The 23,131-nt window shown below is 36.1% G+C and overlaps 1 protein-coding gene across 7 annotated transcripts in view; it reads left to right on the top strand.

The window, feature by feature from the left end:
- The window catches only part of GLIS3 (GLIS family zinc finger 3), a 187,896-nt gene that overhangs the window by 116,528 nt on the left and 48,237 nt on the right, over positions 1-23,131 (top strand). For all 7 annotated transcript variants that reach the window (XM_072859330.1, XM_072859331.1, XM_072859329.1 and 4 more), the window contains 2 exons: positions 15,025-15,186; positions 16,651-16,761. In XM_072859330.1, the coding sequence (XP_072715431.1) occupies positions 15,025-15,186; positions 16,651-16,761 (273 nt within the window). The remainder of the gene's footprint in view (positions 1-15,024; positions 15,187-16,650; positions 16,762-23,131) is intronic.

Below are 23,131 nucleotides of genomic sequence, written 5' to 3'. Positions count from 1 at the left end.
ACAATTTAACGTGGCACATACAGGCAAGGTGATTTTCTATCCTAAAAAGAAGAAGGTACCTATTTCTGCTTTTAGCATTCTCTTTTGACTTCTGTTTTTTTCATCAAATTTTCTTCATTTTCATTTTAAATTCAAAGCATAATCATTAGATTTCAGTTAATTCTACTGCAAAGAAATAGTAAATGGTAACCAGCACTGTACCTTTTTCAGCCTCTGGCCTCTTCCATTTGTTTTCTCATCCCTAGCTAACTCATACCCATCAGTCAGATCAGTTGGTCATTTTGAAAATTATTTTACTTCTGAGGCCACACCGCACTGAAAAACTGCATTGCCAGCACCTAAACTCTTGTCATCATCTTCTCACAGTCACGACTTGCTTGCTTCACATCCATATGGCCTTCTGTCTTGCCCTTTTGAATCTGGAGAGCTTGCTCACCAGGTGGGTTTCTGTAAGCTTTCCCAGCTCTCTTTTTAACTCACAGGTTTATAGCATGTGGGAGTATTGTCTGAGTTGTCATGAATTTTGAGATTTAGTTGCAGATAGTCAAAAGCATGTTTTCAGCTGAACAAATCAAATGAAGCAAAAAAGCTTCTTTCTGCCTTTATTCTTATTACACTTCCCAGCAGAGCAGAAGATTAAAGAATGCATACTCCAGATTTGAAAAGAATTTCTAATTTATGTTCTTTCTCCATAAGATACAGGGCTTAATGCTTTCTTTAGAGCTTTTTTTTTTTTTACTAAACAAACAGGACCTAACTGAAAAAAGCTGAGGGTGCTAAGCAGCCAAGAATAGAAAACATTTACTGAGCTGGGAAGTGCGTTTTGAATGTTGCTGGAAATTTGCATATGGTTTACTTGTGGGCTAAGAAAGAAACATCCTCTGGCTGTTTGCTATTGTGATGGACTCCCACTGATTACAATGCAAGCACTTTTGCCTTGTTTTCCACAACTATTCTTTTCTGCAGTCCATCTCAAACTGTGTGACGAATATTTTCCTGTGCTTTGCCATGAGAGGAGAGCTGTGTAAGTAGCTCTGCTCAGAAAAGGGGAAAACTAGGATTTTAAATGCTGAGTTGTATTATTGATTTCCCCTTTAACAGGGGACAAATGGGGAAGAAGAGGTAAGGCTCCATTGCTAAACAGCTCAAAATGCATTTCACTCTGAACTTTTGGTTGCTTAGTTTAATTTACTTATTACAGATAAGAGTGCAGAGGCAAGGTCCTGGTATGATTTTTAGACTAAATCAGCAGAATCCTACTGTTAATGCCCTAAAAGGTGCTGCAGAGCTGTTCAGACAGCTATATTATGAGTTGAGGCACTATAATTATCGTGGATTGTGGCCTAAGGATTAAGAAACTAATTCTACATTCCTTGCATATCCAAAATTCCCACTGACTTCAGTGGAAGTGGTGCATATTCAAGGAATGCAGAATTGGGACCTGTTTATTATGACAGAACTGTTATAGTATGGGCTGGCAGTAATACAGCCATGTTAAGGTTGTTTAAGAATTCACATTTGCTCTGTTTTCATTTGCTTATATTTTTGCTGAATATTTTGAGGAGTTTACTGTTCCATATTTTTTCAGTAGCCATACAGATACTAATCTGAACACTTTATATTAAAGCATCAATTAATCTGATTTAAAACTAGTGTGGTTATTTCTCATTTTTTCTTTGGAGAAAAACTATTTGGCAAGGGATGTCCCACTTCGGTGTCTGTAAGAATTGTTGTTGCTGTTTCTGAGGTAGTATTTTTGATGAATATTTTATTTATTGGGAAATGCAGCTAAGGGCTAGCAAAAGCAATAAACAGATTCATGTCAAAATCAGCAAATTGCCTCAGCTGAATTAGGAAGAAAGCAGAGGGAAAATTCTAAACATAATTTTCACACTTGCAATATAAGACTTCAATTTTTATTTTGCAATAGCATATTTATTTTGAAAATTGCTAAATTTTATTTGAATAGTTTTTAAAAGTTCTGAAATTCATTAAATGAACATTATACCATGATCTTTTTTTAATTTCTAGTTACAGAGTTTTGGGATATGTGGGCTGGATTTTAAATGCTACAGACTGTATTCTGGATGCCTCAGACCGTTCAATTGAATGTGATACAACTGTAAGCCCAAATTAACCACTTGAAGTGTTAGAAAATGCTGTATATTTACTGATGAATATGGTCATGAGTGTAACTTCTGTATGCTTTACATGCCTCCAAATAGTTAGAAATATCACAAGGTAACATACTCTTGTTTGCTTTTTATGTACAACTGTCAGGATTAAAATTTCCTATGAAAAATCACTGAGATGGCATTATTGTAGTAGAGAGTGAGTATTACGAAACGGAGGTAGAAAAAACTAGTATGTGTCATGTCTATTCCCCAAACAGATGGAAATTCGAAGTTAATAGTATAGTTAGAGGATAGCCAAGTAATCCTTACAGCAAGTATCCAAGTATAGTGGATAGCCATAGCTATAAAGATGCACAGATTATGTTTCAAAAAAATTCTACTAAAAGGCAGTGCAAGGAATAAAACTTTGGAATAATTTATTTAAAAGGAGATTTGTCTTGGGACCACAACCCATATAATGTTTTAATCACCACTGCACATTTACTATACAATATTATTACTGGCGGAGGTAAGGCTGCTCAGCTTAATTATATATATTCACTCCCACTGTATGACCATATCCATTCCACTATATGTTTGGCCTCAGGTCCTTTGTGTAGGACAAGAGTAATGTTTTCCCTCTTTTCTCACATACACGTTGGAGGGATTAATTGATATAATAACATTCAAAATGTTTTTTAAAAGGAAAATGCTAAGTGCATTGAAAAAAGAAACTACACATTTAATTTAATTAGACAGCTGAACTTCCTGTGCCGGAGTTGGTTACCTGCCATTCTCAATTTAAAAAGAGCACTTTTGACAATACAGGTATAATTTCTTCTGGTTTATGATTCAGCAATCTTTTGGGGAAAAAAAAAAAAAGTATGTGTGAACAGATCGTTTTAAAGGAAAGCTCTTTCCTCCAGCCCCCGCCCTTTAACTCTGCAAAAGTACTATCTTGCATGAAATGAAATGTTACAACTGCATAGTGATAGACTTTTCCTTAAAACAGTGTTGTGGCTCTGACATTGCAGCTAAATTCCTTTTTCTATTTCATAGTGAAACACCTGAATTACTCAATGAATAAAAATAATTAAACCCTCTAACAAAAGCAGAGGACTTGCATCCAATGAAAAGGATGTCTGTTTTCAAGTTTCCCTCATGCTTTTGAAGAAACTAGCTGAAGAAGGCTGAGAAGCCTGTTCTTTGGACTTATGCTATGATAATATATTTCCTTTAAATATAGAAGAAAATAGATTATTTTTGTCAAAATACAGAATTTAAAATGAAAAAAAATTCCTATTTTTAGCCTTAATTTTTTCATAGACTTGTGGCATGATTCTAATTTTCTTATTGTTTCTTCCCCAGTTAAGTGAGATTGGTTTGGTTGGTTCACAGATGTGCTTTTATAAATTGTTAATAACATAGAGAAAAAAATAAAAAGAACTCTTATCCAAGAGGTTTTTCTGTCTTTTTGAATATTTCTTGGTTCTGCCAGAGTGTAACAGAAACAGTCCTTTCTACATTATGAACTGGCTGGACCATGAATATACCATGGATTGAGTGGCTTGAACTTCTCATTAATTCAACAAAAGACATTCAAGAAACATTACCTCCCTGACAGAAAAATGTCAAATAAATTCCATTATATGAAATTTGCAAAAAATTCTGTCCCCTGATGAGGTTGTTGTTGCATAATGGAGAATCTAAGACTTTTTGGTTCTTGAAATCACACAGTATGCTTCTGTGTATCCCTGTGAGATAGCTTACTCAGAAAAAGGTACTCCTCACACCATTACAAATCGGAACAGCAACACAGTTTAATTCTCTGTTAGTTTAACAATAAAATATTCTGTTTATATGTGTAAATTAAAATTGCGTTTATGCAAGAAGTTACATATGATTGAGCCAATCTGGCAGGGAAAAAAAAAGTGCAACAGATATGTAAATATTGTATTAAAATTAAGAGAGTTGCCTTTTTCAGTGTATTGTTTAGTGCATTTTTCTGGTGAACCTTGAACTTCTAAATGGAAGTCAAGGTTTGGCCAAACATAGTTGTTTCTCCTAATGATGCCTCTTCCTGTATGCATTGTGCTTTTCTGTCTCGGGCACTTTAAGTTGAACAGCACTTTACATAAACAAGCAACCAACTAAATTATGCCTTATGCTTTTGCTTTAATAAAACCTCTTTAACCAGGCCCTTTAATTAACATCAGTGTCAGTTTGTCAAAATTGGAGCTATTCAAACTTTTTTTCCCAGGATAACTTAAGTACATAATTTCTTTGGACACAAAGTTAGTGTTTATGGACACGTCCTACTGTATTCTAGCATATTTTCTCTAGGCAAATGCTGAACTCAGGAAAGATCAAATGGAACTCTCACTGCCTGTTTTGCTCTTGGCAGTGATCTGTGTGGCTTTTTTCAATTAAATAAAAATCTGTAAGAAAAATGAATTTTAGCTCTGTAAATACTAAATGGGGTTTACTAGGAGAGCCTATGCCAGATGGCAGCTAGCCTTGTGTACGTATGCTGGGGGTAGAAAGAACCTCATACCCAGGTCTGTAAAAAGCTGTGCTAAAAGGTTTACAGTGTCATCCGTGAGCTATGTTCCATAAGTGTGAAAGTTTACCAATACTCTAGTCTAGAGGATCATTTTAGGGCTTTCCTGTCTCTAATATCATTGTATCTGTGAAAAATGGCAATCAAGTGATACATTTTCAAATAAGTGTAAGAAGAAATACTTTGCTGGTATTTGTAGAACAGCTTGCGTGTTTGTTTGAATTTTTCAGTCCCAGTTTGCACGTTTATAAGTGGGAGAGGAGAGGAGAGGAGAGGAGAGGAGAGGAGAGGAGAGGAGAGGAGAGGAGAGGAGAGGAGAGGAGAGGAGAGGATGGAATATTCCTATTTCTATGTATAGCTAATTCTATTCATTTCTATTTATAGAAATAGAATCATGAAAATTTGGACATGGAATTTGGTGAGGAAGAACCCTCTAGACTCATGTTTCTTTCCCATTTGGGCTATGGTTTCAGAGGTTCCCTGATCTTTTATTCCTTTTTTCCCCTAGTGTAACAGAGATCAAAATTTGGTCCTTTGTGAAATTCACAAAGAGCAAAATGCTCTAAAACAACAGATCCTTCCCAGTGAGAATGTGATTTACACTCCCCCATCTCCATGTTTCAAAGCCTATGGTCTCAATTTAGAGCGTATCTCTGGCATGAGTTCCTATAGAGATCCGAACTACAGAAATAAGATATAGCTACATGTTTGAATTTGTATTGGAGGGGAAGATAGTGTTCCTGCATATATTTTTAAAAATACCTGCAAGGAAATAACTGGGTTTTTACTTGACAGAAGGTTATTTAGTTCTTGCAAGTTTACTAGAAGGAAGAAGTATTCAAATCTAGATTACTTCTCTGGGGTTTAGCAATAATAGTAGCTGCTTCAACAGTGAACAATTTTTAGAACCCTGTCGACTTTTAGTAGAGGAAGCTGCATGAATACACATAGTGACCTCAGCTACCAGAGGATCAAAGACAACCTTTTAGAAAAGCCAAGAAGGAAGAGAAAGAAAGGAGAAAAAACAGAAAAAATCAGGAGCACTGTCTTCCAAAAGGAAGCAATGAAAGAATTCCCAAATTGTTCATTCTTCCTCTAATGGTTTCTGTACCATATGGTTTTTGAATCAGTAGCAGCTTATGCGTTCAGTAAAGTTTCTTTTGAAGGGACTTGTCATAATATTTATCTTCTCTACAGCAACATAAGTAGCTTCCAAGGCTGAAATGGCCATGCTTACTAAATCTAATGAAAACAAGATACATTTCCATAGTGAATGAATCTCTTGACACCATTATTTCAGGGGATGAATAACATTCAATGTACTGTGCTTCATTTCAGCTGAGGTATTTGTGTCTTTAGGCATGGTGTAACTTAGAAAGTAAGAGTATACGGTGTGGTGCAGATCTCTAGAATGTGAGAAGTGTGAAGATCTCCAGAGTATTGAAATGAAGAGGAGAAATGAGCATGCTACATTTATCAAGAACACATAAATAAAAAGAGCCATCTGTAAAGAGACCTCTCACAATAAAAGAGTATTGTGGGTGAGGACAGTTCCTTGCCTGTTTTTCTCTTCCACCTTTACTGCAATTTGGTGGCATCCTTAATCCACTGTTCTTCTTTGTCCTGTGAGAACTGACACCAGTGTTCTCAGTGAATACTCATCTCCTTGGAAAGGAAATTAAAATTAAATTTTATTGATAAACTCAAGTAATCTGTCTACATATGGAAATACTCAGCCAAGTGTGTGCAGTGTGACTGATAAAGTGAGATTTTGTTCAAAGAGAATACAATAGACTAGCCCCTCTTGTGTGTCTGTCTGAAAAACTAGCCCAATTCAATTTCCCATATGTTAACCAATGTGTAACTTTTTGCTCTGCGTTAATATCTCCTTTTTTCCCATTGATTTAATTGCATTTTTCAGTTATAGCAGCAGTATGTAGCTTTTCTTACTTAAAATATACCCGAAGAGATGGATGTATTGGAAAACTGAAATCAGATTAGGATATAGTTTATTAATCTTGTTCTGTACACACACACACACACAAAAAGCATTATGTGCTCCTTAGTCAAAAGCTCTTAAAATAGGAACCTTATAGCCATAAGCACTTACTAGTCCCGTAAGTCTTACATCTGACTCATAATATGAACTTTCTTGTACATCTATTGAGTATAATAAGCCTTTTAGCTTCAAGTAGGAAGTACAAAGAAGATACATAACCATCTCCTTTAGGCTTTGTCATGATCTGTAATCTTTTGTTTGCATTTATAGTTATGCAATGCTGGGTCATAAAATTTTTTTGGAATGGAGTGGAATCTACCAGAAATACCTGAAGTGAGGATAATGCAGTGGAGGGAACCTTCTTTTTTTAAGAGAAAAAAAGAGAGTAATTACCTATTGACTTCAATAAGCTTTGGACCAAATTGTCATTGAATGGTTGGGCAAACAAGCATCTACTATATTTGTATGTAACACATATAAACATAGTCTGTCATTATTTACTGGAGCAAAGAATTCCAAGACATTGTATCATTTCATAAGCTTAACTATAAAAGCAGAAAATAAATCCCAGCCTTTGCATAGCTTTGAGGAAAATGTAGCCTTATATAAGCACTGTGCATCCACCAAAGCATTCAGTCACCATGTCACAAAATGTATTCTGTTCAGACAGAAATGGTTGCACTATAATGAAGTGCTGCTCTGAATGCTACATTTTTCCCCATTTAAACACTTTAAGGGTTAAAAGCACAGCACTTATTTTACATGAAATGAACCTGGCCTTTTAAATCTCAGCTGTGGCATGCAGCCTCCTTGTTGGTGAGCACCTGATGTCAGCAGTTTGAATGATGTCTGACACTAATTATGTGTCTTTCATGAGATTGCCAGGCAGGAGATTCTGAGGGAATAAAAAGCTATTTAAAAGGGTTTCATATGGGGTCTTACTCTCAATTTTTTGAAAGCCCTTACATCTCCTGTAGAGCAGCACCCTGCTAATGCTGTTGAGGAAGGGAAATGCTTTTAAAAGACTATTAATTAATGCTTGAAATGCATCATTCTTGTTTGAAAGCCATGTAAAGAACAGCTTTTACATCTGTTAGCGTGATAAATGCAAAGCTGGGGAAAGATACTTTGTCCTTGTCATACCACCTGCCTTGGTGCTGACACAGAAGAACCTACCTGGTCAGCATATCAGAGCATTCAAAATTAATTGACAGATAGACATAAAACATTGTTAAATAATTGATTTGCCCTTTATCTGCTAATAAATCTTTTTAAAATGCTACATGGCTACTGAACAATTCAAAGATTTGGTTTGGGGCCTTATATATATGCTACTCTGGATTTATTTTTTCCTCTATTGTTTTTAGGGATACCATTCCCTCCATTTGCATATATGCATTAATGTATGACAGCATTCCCTAAAATTCAGAAATGGCTTATATTTTCATTCAGATAACTTTATCCAAAGTCTGGGATTTGAAACTTTTATTTGTCATTCTTATGGTCATCTTATTAATATTACTAAAGTAAGCAAGTCAAGCAGCTTGTCAAAGCAAACTCGGACAGTAACTTGCTGTTGTGAATGGGATGAGGTCAATGTCCAGACAGTACATCTGCGTGAGGCAGAGGCAACGTTTTATATTGTCTTCAAGCAGGCAGACTCATACCAGTTTGGATCTTTCAGCACATGTTATATCAAGTTATCTCATTCTGTTTTCAAAGACTCGGAAAGCTACATGAAACATCTTGGAATTCTTCTTCACCTTTGTAGAGTCCCACTTGTTTCATTTTCTTCTCCCGTATCCATCAGCTCTTCAAGGGAGCATGTGTTATCAAGCTGTTACTTCTACAGTCTGGGGTGGAAGAAGGAAAGAGTGGAAAACTAGTACTATGTTTCCGTATTTATATTTTACTGAAAAAAATATTAAATATAATTGTAAATGGTAAGCATAGAATATTTAAAAATAGTCCAATATTATTCATTAATAATTTATTAATGAATATATTTTAAAGGTAATTCAAATGTGGAATCATAGGCAGATTATGCTGTTTCCAAAGGAGGTCTTGCACTGAATTTTGTCTGAGTGCTGATGGGGATCAGTGTGGAATGGAATATAAAATACTGCTGGTGAAATGCCTGTGGTTCTCTTTTTGAAAAAGACAGTATGCACTGTAATTGGGTTTCTCCAAGGCTTTTCATGTTTGAATCACATAATATTTTTGAACTGTAGGTGGAGGGAGATCTCTACAACTACCTGAAAGGAGGTTGTAGTGAGGTGGGTGTTGGTCTCTTCTCCCAAGTAACAAGCGATAGGACAAGAGGAAATGGCCTCAAGTTGCGCCAGGGGAGGTTTAGACTGGATATTAGGAAAAATTTCTTCACCAAAAGGTTTGTCAAGCACTGGATCAGGCTGCCCAGGGAAGTGGTTGAGTCACCATCCCTGGAGGTATTTAAAAGACGTGTAGATGTGTCACTTCGGGACATGGTTTAGTGGTGGACTTGGCAGTGTTAGGTTTATGGCTGGACTCAATGATCTTAAGGGTCTTTTCCAACCTAAATGGTTCTATGATTCTATGATTTTAAGTTTTTTGTATTTAATTCCATTAGTAGGGCACATATTAGATAAAGAGTGCTTCACTTGTTCTCAAAATAGGGGTGCTAAGTAGATAAACTTTGTACATTTAACAGGGACTAGTAGAGCCACAAATACTGAGGATATCACACTGTTACAGATGGTCTGATTGACTTTGCTGAATTATTGCGTTATAAAAAGGTGCACTGTACAACAGCCAAATGCAAAGCAATACAAGCTGAAATTAAGACATATAGCTTATATTTACAATATGAGAAATTCTGCCTAGCAAAAAGTGAGTCTGAGTGGGAATTTAATATTATCAACTGTGATGAAAACCCTCTGTAAAATGCTATGACTTAAACAAGGCTAACATGATCCTTGAATGAGTGAAAAAGAGGGTTTGATTCAGAAAAGTCACGTTACCTGAATGCCTAGCACTGGTAAGACTACTACTGAAATACTGATCCTGTATTTTTTATCCCAGGTGAATGTAGAAGTAATCAGAAGGGGACCACAGAAATTATCAATGGAAAACCAAACCATATTGTGTGAACAGTTTTTAGAATATGCATCTATGTGGTCATGTACAATCAGTCATGGATTAATGTGGGTTAGCCGTGGGTTACCTGGCAAAGGAAGAGCTAGGTCAGATCTGAACTGTACATCTGTGAAACTGCTGGTTTTCCTGCCTATGTGAATGTAGTGGGGAAGGCCCAGTGCCACACTGTTATGATGCCATGTGTCCTTGGAGCAGAAGTAGCATCCATTGTGCTTAATGAAGAAGAGGCATAAGGTAGAGATGTTGATTATTTCAATACTTTTTCATGGAAAGCATGTTTGCTAGGGTGAAGCTTCTTATCTTGTTGACCTTGTAAAATCAGGGAGGAATTTCTCCCCTCTGATATGTATCTTAGTTTCTGGGTGCACTTTTTTCTTCTTGTTTTGCATCATCAAAGGTTCACCATGGCTGAACACATTACAAAGCAAAATGAACTGGTATTCTGCAACTGTATAGGAATGTATTTGAAGCATCTGGTTAGTACATCCTGGGTGTCTACGTAGGGTTGGGTTGATTTCCTCCAAGTCAGTTTGGCAGAGATTTGGACAGTTCTTCACCTTTCTGTCAAGCACAGGTCACAGCTAACTTTCTGAGATCATTTGGATGAATCTCATCCAATAATTTCCCTATATCACAGCCTTTTAGGGGCCTCTCAGTCTCTTCTGTTTCTTGCCTGAGGCGTATATTCTGTTTTGTTGAAGAACAAAATGTATTCCGTTACTGAAGTATCTAGCTTTGTCACTGAGACTTTGTGTGGACACTGGCTAGCTCTTGATACACAGAAAGCCAGCTGTTACAATTTAATGGTTATAGGAAAGTCGATGTTTAGCAAAGTCAAATTTAAAAAGGAAAAACACCCCTCTCCCCATAACCTTAGAGAGAGACCAGACTGGGAACATGTAACGAAATGTATTCATTGTAATATCCCATAAATATTTCCCCATACATGGAAACAGACTAGGGAAATGTTTATCCCTCACACTTAAAATATAAAAGATGATCCTTCCCCAAATGCAGGGATGCTGAAAAAATATTTGAGGATCACTGTGTATAGCTGATTCAAATTAAAAAAGATATTAAAAGCCTAAACATGAGAGTATCAGAATAGGACACTAACTTTATGTTGTATATTGGACGAAACTTTACTGTAAAATCAAATACTGCTCAGGTGTCAATATTTATAAGAGTATTTAATTGTATTTGGTTTGGTTTTAGAATCAATTTCAAACTAGGTTTGAGAAAGCATTGTTTATAGAGAGAAAACAAAACAATTTTTATATATGTAAATTACTTGGGAGAAAGTTAAGTGACTTGGTAACAGCAAATACCTAGAATCAGAAGTTATCTTTCACATTACTTATCATGCTAATATAGGAGAAAAAGACAAAAGATAATACATTGTTTGGATGCTGAAGCAAAACCAATTCAGATATGAAAAAGTGAAGATTTTTAATACCAGATAATATTAGGGGATAGTTGGATTAAGAGGAAGCTGGGCTGTCTGTCATTGACTTTTAAAATCAAGACTCGATACTTTTCCGTGAATGGATCAGATCTCAGACAGATGTTGTTTGCCAGAGCAAGGTCTTCAGTCTTTGTTACACTGAGTTACACTTTGATCATCTGAGATAATCAGAACAGTTCCTTTTACAGTGAAAACTGACTAATTTCTTAAACACTTGGCCACTGAATATCTGCTTCTAACATTAAAATATTCACACAGGTATTACCATGCTGTTCCTACAGTGTAAGGATCTAAGTATATTTCATAATGAAGGTTGCTGTCTAATTCCAGACAGGGCTCAGAAGTGCATGGTGCATCCAGCAGGGCTTTACATGCTGCACAGATTATTTTATGTAAATCTTGTAATTATATTGTAATTTTACAGGGTGGTTGCTTGATACACTGAACACTGTCTCTGTGTATACAAACATGAACAGCACACTCATGAAAAAATAAGTGTTTTAAAGTTATAGCACTGCTTTTGCTTTTGACATGCTTTAACTTTCACTGTAAATATATTATTTCTTGCTTTTGATAATTATCCTTATAAAAAGATAAAGTAAATATGGATATGGACACTCCAATGAATAAGTTTTAAAAAGAACTCCCACGTTTAGGAAGTACAGAGAGGGAATTTTCTTTATGAGCTACTTAATGGTTTCAGTTTGCATGCAACAGTAAATATAAAACTCAGTAACTATGATCTCTGTATTGCAATTTAGGAAAACATTACACAATTAATTCCACATAATACTTCCAAAAAACCTCGTTTAATCAGGAGTATGTTTAGGAGTGTTAAACAGCTTCAGAATGCCAAATGCATCCCATGTACTTAAGTGACTAATAAAGGTGTTACATCCTCCTCTTCTACCACAGTTAATAACTTAGAAATTATGAAAAGTTCCATTTCAAAATACATCTGCCATCTACCTGACGTTTTTCCCCCATAGGTAATCGTGTCTTCTCTGGAATACTTTCACTGAAATCTGATTATCAGGAAAGAATGTATGTTCTGCGTTGTTGGAAAGAGTATCTTTTCATTCCTTTTATCTTAAGCATCAGAGATTCCCAAGGCTTCAAAAAGTCTGGGTTTTAGAGTAAATATTAATTAACTGTTGTGTAAGGATGATCTTTCTAATAATACAGGCTTGTAGTTTCTGTGTTTTGCTAGAATGACCTTTTCTGCAATACACTATATAGCCTTGTGAATATGACACACAGTAATTTAGGGCTATGGAGGGGAGAGAGAACTTCAGACCATCTATCTATCTTCTCTGCTTCCAAGTTATGATCAGCAATGCAGGAGTCTTCAGAAATCACAATTTTTAAATTTATAAGGTAACATTCCCCAATTCTGCTCAGTTAAACATTTTTGCCCAGTTAAATTCAACGCTAATTTTACAATCATGTAAACAGTTATTTACATCTTTAATTTTCTTTGCATGCTTGAAGATTCAAAGTTTAATAACTTGTGAAATAAACAGAGAGCCTGCTTTTAGAACTTTTTCACTGAGCTGAGTTTTACCCTATGAAATTGAAGGTTGCTTGAGATATTACAATTTATTTCATACTTGTGTACAGCTTAGTTACTGTCATTAGAATGGATGGTTGTTCTTTTATGAATTTAATAAGAAATAATAACTTGTATACATAAGATTGGCTAATCAGTAGGTTTCTTTGTTATTTTAACATAGCTGCTCTTGAATTATTTTGCTTTTCGAAGGCCATTTGTTATATCAGTCTTTTTGCTCTCATGTTTTTTATGCTTTCTCCACTCTTTACTTTTTGCTAAAAAAATGTGGTATTTTTATCCACGCAATTGTAAGAGAGATCTGTCTAATTTTTTTTTAATTTATCCTGGAATATTTTCTAATAGTAGTTCCCTAAGAGTAAAAATATTTTTACACTTGCAGCAATGTTTTGCTTGCATACTAAACCTTCATAAACATAAAGGCAACACTGTATGTACGAGCATAAATTAATATTTAGTGATCAAAATTGGATAATCTGAAAAGCACTGTAGGTTTGCTTTGGATAAAGGGATGGGATATAAATAAAAAGCCTTATGGGTTGAGAAATTTTCTGAAATTGATGTGTGTGAAAGATAAAATTGCAGTTATGGTATAGTGGGGAGTGGTTCATCCCCTTTCTCAAGCTTTAATTTCTTAAGCTTAATTTTAATATTACTATTTTACAGGTAACATGTATTTTCTCTTATATAATGTGTTTTCCTGGGCAACATTCAGTCTATATTTCCTTCTGTTGCTAAAACTAAACAGAAGGTGTTAGGGAGTGCTGCACAGAAACTCAGCCTCCCCAGTTTGTTTGGGGAGATAGAATTTTTTTTTCTGTATTTTCTCCCTGCACTTTATTCTTTAAAGTTCTAACTCTCTCTTGCATGAATCCTGCAAAAAACTGAAGTGCTTAAAATTAAGTTATGAATATTTTATATCCCCTTTTTTCTCTTTTTTTTGAGGGTCTTACAGATTTGTAAGAAAGGCATGCTAATTATGATCTGAATTATGTCAGTGTTTTCCTACCTGTGCTTCTGTAAACATACATGCACTGAATAATATATTATAAAATTTATTTGTGTTATTCTAACATCAGTGAAAAATGGCCCATTTCTTTTCAAGTAAGTAAAATGAATAGGAAGAGAAATGGTGGAAAATTTTGTGTTAGCAGTAGAAATGTTTGACATCTCTGTTAATGCATTATTATTTTTGCAAGTATACAAGAATTGCAAACTAGGATGTTATGCAGCAGATGCTTTAGATGTTGCACAGTGGAATATGCAGCAGCTGAAACTAATGAGTTTAATTCATCTTGACAGAATTATAAAAGCCTATACTTATAACTAATATTCATAAATATTCAAGTCTAATTGAAATTAAATGTACATAAAAATGCTGGTGTCAAACAGAACTGATGGTTTTTAGTTTCCCTTAGGATGAAGTATACTATGGGAACATGATAGATTAAGAACTGGTTTTCTGCTCATATAAACATAGGTTTCTCTGGAGATGCAGCACTTGATTAGGTGTAGAAGTACTGTGCCACATGATTATTGGTTACCCATAGGGATTAAATCCTGTTTTGATGGGCTGCCATTATTTTTAGTACCCTATACATTTACTCATGGCAGAAAGGTAAATAAATTTTAAAAAATCATTTTACTTTTTATGTAACCATCAGTAAGGCAGAGCAGACTGACATTTCCCTGCATGATTTTGTTGTTGCTCTGTAGGTTGGGTTGTTACTGAGAGATGCCTGTGTTCGGCTCAGTTGCTAATATCCAAACAAGCCCAGAGCTGAGATAAGGGTAGCTAGCACAGGACTTGGGAACCCCACAGTGACCATTTTGCTTTCTGTGTGCTATTGGGAGAATCAGCTGGGGCTGTGTTTTCCAGACAGGCTGAGTGGTGCTGCACTCTAAGCTGACCACTCTCTTTGGGTCTCAGTGTCCTATCTGTAAAATGGGAGTAGGACATAGTTTCCTAATTTAGCCATGTGCAGGGAGGATAAATACATTCTTATGGTCTAAATGGTTCAAACCCTGCAGCAACACCCACACTGAGAAGCCAGGCTTTCCTCAGCTCCAGCCATAGCAGGCTGGAGGTGTCTGCAAGCCCCTTCACCCTCCTGCTCAGTGTTTGCTGTTGCAGTTTGCTGTGTGTGCTTTCCTGTCAAATCATTTCTTTCTCTTTTCTAGTTTGAGGGTTGCAAGAAAGCCTTTTCCAGACTAGAAAATCTCAAGATTCACTTAAGGAGCCATACGGGTGAAAAGCCGTACCTTTGTCAGCACCCTGGCTGCCAGAAAGCATTCAGCAACTCCAGCGACCGCGCCAAGCACCAGAGGACACACTTGGACACTGTAAGGAAGCAGAAGTCCCATTGCAGTCCCCTGTACATTAGACCGTGTGCTCCTTTCCTCCAGCTTGGTGGCAGCAGGTAGCCCATAACCTTAGAGATAGGAGGGAGAAGTGTCTGATGAGGCTGCTTAAGCTGTTTCAGAAGTGACCCAGTAATGTAAGCATGGATGAAGATGGGCCAAACTAGTTGATAAAAAGGCCACAGCTCCATGGGCTTTGCTGCAGGTAGAGGCAGTAATTTTATCCCACTTAGATGGTCTTTAGGGAACCTGAAGTCTCTATGCAAAGACACAGAAGCCATCTGCAATAATAACTGCTATTCTCTGGCAAAAACTCAGTTAAACTTAAGGCTGCAGCATGTAGCAGAAGGTCAAGAGAGGAAGAATAATTTTGTAAATCTAAAAATTTTCATGCCAACGAATTGTTGCTTGTGAATTTGAGTCACAGCTGAGATCCGTTTAAAAACTTTTATTTCATAACAAAAGATTGTGTTTCGTCAGAGACAAGCAGTTTCCAAAGGGTAGAAGTCCAGAAAGAAAATGAGAACAATGCCATTTGAATTAAATGGCTGTCACAAAACTTAAATTATCCATTTCGAATAGTCAATAATATGGCTGGTAAGTTAATCATTTGTACAAGGTGTTTTCGGAAATGCTTTGTGAAACATAAATGGCTAAATTGCAAAATAGCTAATTTCAGCAAACAGTTGGACCTAATGTTCATTTAATACTCTGTATTGTGGACCTACAAGTCTTCAGGGAAGACAGACAGGTTAGAACAGGCAGAAGGAGATATTTATAGAGATTTATATTTATTTGGTGAGTTAGATTTATTGGCCTCTCTTTTAAGAAAACTATAAAAGTATTACAGGACTGGTATCTTTCTAAAATGATCTGTTATTAGAAAAATGAGCTGAAGGAGTTTGTCTTGTACTTCACATTAAAATGTGTATTTTTGTGTGTAATATTTTTGAAACTTCAGTATTCAATGCTTGCTTTGGTTTTTGCTTGCTCTCTTTGTACTGTAGTAAACTAACACTTTTTCTTGTTCTCTTCTTCTGAAGCAGATTCTTCTATAATCCTAAACACTCTATCTGGGCCTTTACTGCAGTTTCTTTACCTGATTCACTAAAGAATGTAATTTCTGATTAAGTCAAAGATTGCTCTGAGGGTGGAAGAATTGTGAGTATAACTAGCAATATTCATTATTCTGATTACCAAAAAAAAAGGTAACAATGAAAGGTGCCATAATGAAAGCTTTCCTTTGGTTTGTCTTCCTTATAAGCCTTACTTTCCTCTATTCCCTTTCTGATGAATTACCGAGCATTCTGCTTTGTAATAATATACAACATTTGTGTTCTGTAGTAATGTGGTTTGCAGCATGCCAAGGCTCAGAAGGGATTCTCTTGAGTTAAAATAATCTGTGATATAACAACTGCTTTATCTTTTTTTTTTTTTTTGACTTAGAAACCTTATGCATGTCAGATTCCAGGATGTAGTAAACGATACACAGATCCAAGTTCCCTGAGAAAGCATGTGAAAGCCCATTCTTCCAAAGACCAACAAGTCAGGAAAAAGGTAAATTTTCTACCGTGTTGACTGGTGTAAAGCTTTTGTGGAGAAGTCGGTATTCTAATATTAGATGTTTCAATGCATCTTCAAGTACCTGTGCTGATTTCAGACTGTTGATTAGAAAAACTGTTAATGCGGAATAATAGATATGGTTCTTATATAGATGATAATTTCATCTTTGACTTAATGAGGCTGCCTGCTTTAATGCTTGTTATTTTCTGATGTGATGATTAATCACTAAACATACATAATGAGGCAAATAAAAAATAATATTTGAAAACAAAAATTTTTGTTTTTAAAGTTCTGCCAGTTGGCAAATACACAGTAATACAAAATCCAGTTTACATGGCCAGTCTCAGACGGAAGGATGGATTTTGAGGGCAGATGGGCAGCACGTGAGATTAAGCTGTAAATTATACTTCCATATGCCAGACACTTCCAAGTTCAAAACATTTCACAGCACTGGTTCCCTGTGGATGTCAAGTCCATTAGTCAACAGTTATTTATATGTATAAGCACATCTTTGAAGAGCTGAGTTGCAACCAAAGGGAATGATTTTTTTCTGAGCATTTTTCATTATATCTCCTATTAATCACTGGCACTATTTCATTAGATTGTTTAGATTATTGAGGATAAAAATCTAAGCTTTCATTTTAAAGGAAACTGGTCCTGATAAACCTTTGAGATGTCAGACCCGTGTGAAACAAGTTATAGTTTAGAAGTTTTAAAATTAAATGCACAGCCATTCATAGAAAGTAGCAAAAAAATAGCTTTGTACAGCATTGGAAGCGCTAAGTGGCAGTCTTTAAAGCTGCAGTATACAAATTCAAAGAGTAAGTTTTGATTCAGTGGTTTGTTGAAGCAGGACATGGAAACAGAGACCTGCATGTCAGCCTCTGAGGAACTGGCCTGTAGTATTCTTGAGGAATTTCCTTTAAACTTATGAGTGCCCACTCCTGTATCAGAGATGAAGTAACTGAGCATTCACTTCCACCTTAATAAGTAGTGCTTTGGCTCCCTTGCTCCTGTGCACGCTGCCCACAGGCAGGACTGCTGAAGGAGGTCCGTGAGCCCAGTCCTGCCTATCCCAGGAGGGCAACTCAGCCACGCAGACACTGTCTTTTACAAGCATTTAAAGTAAATGCCGGTCAAGACGTTGCATTCTGAGAAATTTGTGGGCGATGTCTCAACAAAAACTGCCATAATGGATCTGAATACAGGTATTAAACTGCACTGTACTGTTACTGTAATTGAAAGTGAAATAATGTGTTACCTCCTCTCTCTCATTTTATTAGATTGCAATACTATGTGGGATTTTCCTTCCTGTATTTCATTTACCATTTGATTTTGCTCATTTTCCATTCCTTCTTTGTGCCAATCAGTTTAAACCTGTCCCTTTTTACTCCTCACTTGACTCTCTATGGGCACATTATAGACTTAAAATTGCTTGTTTTTTCATCCCTGTTTGATAAGGACTTATTTATGCTCATTGGTCATCTGAGATACGTTGATATATAGAAGGGGAAATAAGCCAAACCCCCACAAAAAAAAAAAAAAAAGAAAAAAGAAAAATTGTGGCATCTATCAAGCCAGATACATAAAGCATGGATAAAGTTTGCAATGTATTATGTTTACAAGGTACAGCATAGTTACTGGACCTTTGAGAACTTATAATTGCTAACTAACATCATGCTTTGGTATTTGAAGTATTTCCTGGCACTAATAATAATAAGAAGTAAGAAACAATAAACCTTTTAATGCAGAATTAAAGTTATTTATGGCTTTAATTAAAAGTGAAAATTGGCTTAATGTCAAAAAAGTCTTTACAAAAATGTGAATTCATCAAAAATAACCATAAAAATTCCAAGGTGATAAAGGCACAGTGGAGTAATACTTCCAGCCCTAGGGATCTATTCTGTTGAAAAGAATGAAACCCTTTGCTGTCACACTCCGTTAGTTATGGATTCATTTAATGTATTGTGCCTGACTGCTTTTAATCCTCCTTTTAACCTCCCCCTACACACCAAGTGACATTATTGTGGTGTCTTAAGTTGATGGTTCTCCAAGACTGTACCTGCAAATGTGTCTTTGATGTTTCATAGACTTAAAATAGCAGGATGAAGTGTATTCATAACAGTGGAATCAGCTACTTGCTGTGGTAAACATTATATTGAGTCTTCATCCCAGATTTTCTAGATCTGTCTTCAAAGCTTTGACCCTTTCCTTGGCCCTCTAAGATGGGGCCAGATTATGCAATGTGATACAGATAAATTTCCATCTCTGAATTATTTTAAGCAACTTTTGTGGATACATGTTTATGACTTACCATGTAAGGCAAAAATGCTTTTTCTGCAAATCTTGTAAGGCAGCCACTGTTCTCTTTCTCCTCCCAACCCTCAGCCTCCAGCCATCCACCAAATACATTTAACTGGGAATCTCTCCAGGTAATGGGATGAAATCCTATAGACCAAGAAGATCCCAGCGCAAATACATTTAATGCAAGCAATTTAGTGGACAGTACAATGAACTTTCATTTGCTTTTCAAAGGAAAGCAGAATAGTGAAGAGAGCCATGCCTGCTTTAATCATCTTTGTGTAATTTGTAAAATTCTTCATAAACATGAGGGCAAATGTACACAAATACCATGCAAACACCTGGGAACAGATGCTGAAAATGTCTAGCAAAACATTTTAGGTATATTCTCTATGCATCATAATATTCAGTTTGTACTTCTAAAATATTTTGGTGGGATAAAAAGCAGTGCTTCCTATCATATTTTAAAGAGCAACAATTGCTGACTGTGTCTGGATTTTGTCTTCCCTTGGGGAAGATGGATGGAGCTCCTTCTAAGCAGGGAAGTCAGTGATAGAAAACTAGACGGCACCCAAAATGAGTGCGTAAAGTGGTGCTGAGAGGAATGCTAATGCACAATATGCCCCTGGACTACAATTAGTCATCTCCTCCTTCAACTTTGAAAGGACAACAAACTTAAAAGAATTTTTTGTATGTTGAACAGTTACTATGTGGTGCTTATTACCACAACATATAATGGAAGCTAAGAACCATGTGGGATTCAAAGGGAATTGGATATTTCTGTGGGTAATGAGACAGGGTTGAAAAATAAACATGAGATATGCAAGGGATATCGGTGCTTCAAGATCACACTTCAGGATAGAAATCAGCATCAAGCTAAATAGATTAGGGAGAAGCGTGGTTATTCTGTACTGCTTATTTGCAGCTTCTCACTCTTTTTCCTGAAGTGCCAGCCACTAGTGGACACTGATCTGGAAGAAGCATCTGCTCTAAATTAATAATTTAAAATAGCCTTCAGGCTGCCTAGCCTTAATTTATGTATTCTCCTGCTTTTTTCCTTCTCTTATTCCATTTTTATAATCCTTTTCTCTTTCAGTTTCCTTTCTTACTCTATCTTCCACCTTTGTAGCTTTGGGTCTGTAGGATATGCAACCCAAACTGAACATCTGTAGGCGGCTGAGGTGCGTATACCATGGTAAGACCCAGTCCCAGGACTTTCTTCCACCCCAGGTACTCCTGTATTCTCTCATGTTTCACCTTGTTTCTTTCCTTCATTTTTTCCACATGCAGAGTTCAACTAAATTGCCAATTTAAAAAGTGTATTGATACCTACAGGCAAATGCCACTTAAACGTTTGACATGCTGTGTGTTTGCTAATATTTATCTAGCTTGGATCTCATATTAATTTAGGATCTCATGAACCATTTACCTTTTCCTTTCACCTCACATCAATAATTACCTAACAACTGTTCAGCTTTTCCATCTTCCATGCATTTTCAAGGCAGACCAGGACCAGAAAGAGAAATTAGTGCGTTTTTTTCCTTTTGGGAAACTCTAAAAAGGAGAGAAATCCATTTTTTTGCTGGGTCACCTCCTGAACTAGCAGCTTTTATATGAAGAGGGCCTATAACAGCCTAAACTGATTGTTTCCCAGAATCAATGGTAAACATGCAGGATTTTTGAAAGGAAAGGACAAGGAGGAAAAGTTCATGAGTTGAAATTACTAATTAATTTCTTCTTTCAAATACCCAGTAAAAAAAATATAGTTACTTGGCTTGCTTTGTGGAAGTGCAGAGAATCAGAAGAAAAGGTTAGGAACACAGAAGTATGAGTGAGGCAGGTATTTGCTTCAGCTAATCTTCATATTATTTATTCTTCTTACAAAACACTAACACTATTTTCTGACATCATAAAATCTGAAAACCATATATGCATTGATACTTTTTGCTCTGAGTATAGACTGGGTCTGAAAATTGCCATCCTATAATATTAGGTGCAGCTGTTAATGGTAGAAATACTGTCTACGTGAAGTCAGGGTGAATCATTATGCTTATTAGATCCTATAGATCTTATTTGTAGAACAGCTTTAATAAGGAAGGCTACAGTTGAGAGTTTTGCTTTGGTATCTTGAGCAGGGCTGAGTAATTTTACTCCTTGAGTCATCCTGTGGAGTCTTTGACTAGTCAAAAAATAGGGCACTACTTGACACAAGTAAGCTTATTTTCAGTTGGTTACACTTTGTTGTCAGTAAACAGCAGATTTCTTTCATCTATGAACTGATGATACTGTATTTGAAAATATGAATCCATAGCTCTTTTAGTTTGTAAGCCTTTTTATTGAACTTAGTGAAAATGAAATTATGCAACATATCATTAACAAAATCCAGAGCCTGCACTATTACCTAGCCAGTGATTTGAAACCAATATAGAAGGTAAATACTACCATTATGCTTTTCATGAAGATCTATTTGTTGTGCGAGCTAGCACTCAGCCTTGTACGAGTATAAGAACGTTACCTTTTTCATACAAGTATACCATGAAAAACAATTTGCTATTTCTTCAGGAGTCTCGCTGAAGAAATCTGTATTTGTGAATCTAAATAAAATATTTAATCCACTTTTAAGTATTGCAGTGCAAGTCTCACTGTGAATGGAATGGACCCTCCACTGGCTTTGTAGAGATCTTGTAATGAACATCTGCAATGTCTAATGCCTTTTTTAAAAGTTTTCTCTTTTAAAAAAGTGCATTTTCAAACAGATAAGAGATAATAAAAAAAAAGGACAAAAGACTGCTTTGATTTTGTACAGCTGTTTGGCAAGGACAAGATCAGGTCAGTAACATCTACTTTATCATCAGAACAACCCAGTGGCTATGCTTTTAGGTACAGTTTTAATTGTATCCATAATTATACCAGTGAACAACTGTTGTCATGCATAATAGTTCTTTAAGCCAATGTGTCCTGCCAAAAAAAAAAGATTTAAAGGGTTGTTTCCATTTAATTAAAGGAAAGTGTAATAGAGAAGGATACAACTGCTTAGCTCCATCTTTGTGGAAAAAAGGAAAAGATAATTTGAGCAGTTCAGATAAACAAGACCAGTTAAAGGGAATGTAAAAGTCTTAGTCTGGGCCTTGAACTGAAAGACAATTTATACCAAATAATATCACCTTTCAGCTGATCAGTCTTGGTTTCTTTGGCAGTTTTAACAGTGCCCAGACCAAGTCTTTGATCTTGTTATGTAGTTACTTGTGGATCAGATATATTATACAGACAAGCTTTGAGATATTGAATGCTTGACAATTGCCTCTGAAAGCTGTCTGTCTCCTGGAAACCTGCATCGTCTTAGTGAATACAAATGGGTCTTGAGGAAACCATGCGTGGATTCAGCTGACCAGACAGCTTAACACCTCAGCAGATGCATAACATAGTAAGTGATACTCCTAGGTCTCTACTGGATTTTTTCAATACTATGCAGAGGAGCACAGATCAGCTAAAGCATGCAGTGTTTAGTCTTAACTATATTTTGCTCCTTATTTGTTTGATTTGTACTTAGTCTTAGTCTAACACAGCAATTGTGCTTGTGTCTATTTTCCTGGCTTTTTCTGGGACAGAATTTTTGTACTGTCTCTGCCAGAAAGCAAATATCATGGAGGCATAGCTTTGGGAAAGGTGGTCCAAAGTACATTTCTGAAAGTTGCCTACACTTGGTGGAGGTTTTTTTGAATATTTTTTTGTATATGGTACATCTACCAAATCAATAAGGAATGAAGGGGTTGGTGAGAGCTCAGGAGACAAGGGATATGTGCACAGACTTCTGGATTGGTTAATTTCCGCCTAATAATCTTCCTTTTTGACGCGGATTGGTCAACTGTAAAATTATGGCTGAGCAGTGGCTTTTGGGGAGTTGACAAAACATTCTCCCAGTGAAGACGGACTCTTCCAAGATTTGTTCCTGTGATATCTGGTTGGAAGGAGATCTTTTCAGGTGTTATGGTGCTGAGGAGGAATAAAGGACAGGCAATTAGGGTCTCTCCTGCTGCTATTTGTGCATGATTTCTTCCATGTT

This window comes from Ciconia boyciana, chromosome 4, assembly GCF_034638445.1.
Source record: "Ciconia boyciana chromosome 4, ASM3463844v1, whole genome shotgun sequence".
NCBI classification, from domain to species: Eukaryota; Metazoa; Chordata; class Aves; order Ciconiiformes; family Ciconiidae; genus Ciconia; species Ciconia boyciana.
Note: the sequence above shows the minus strand (reverse complement) of the source record. Positions and strands in the feature narration are given on the sequence as shown.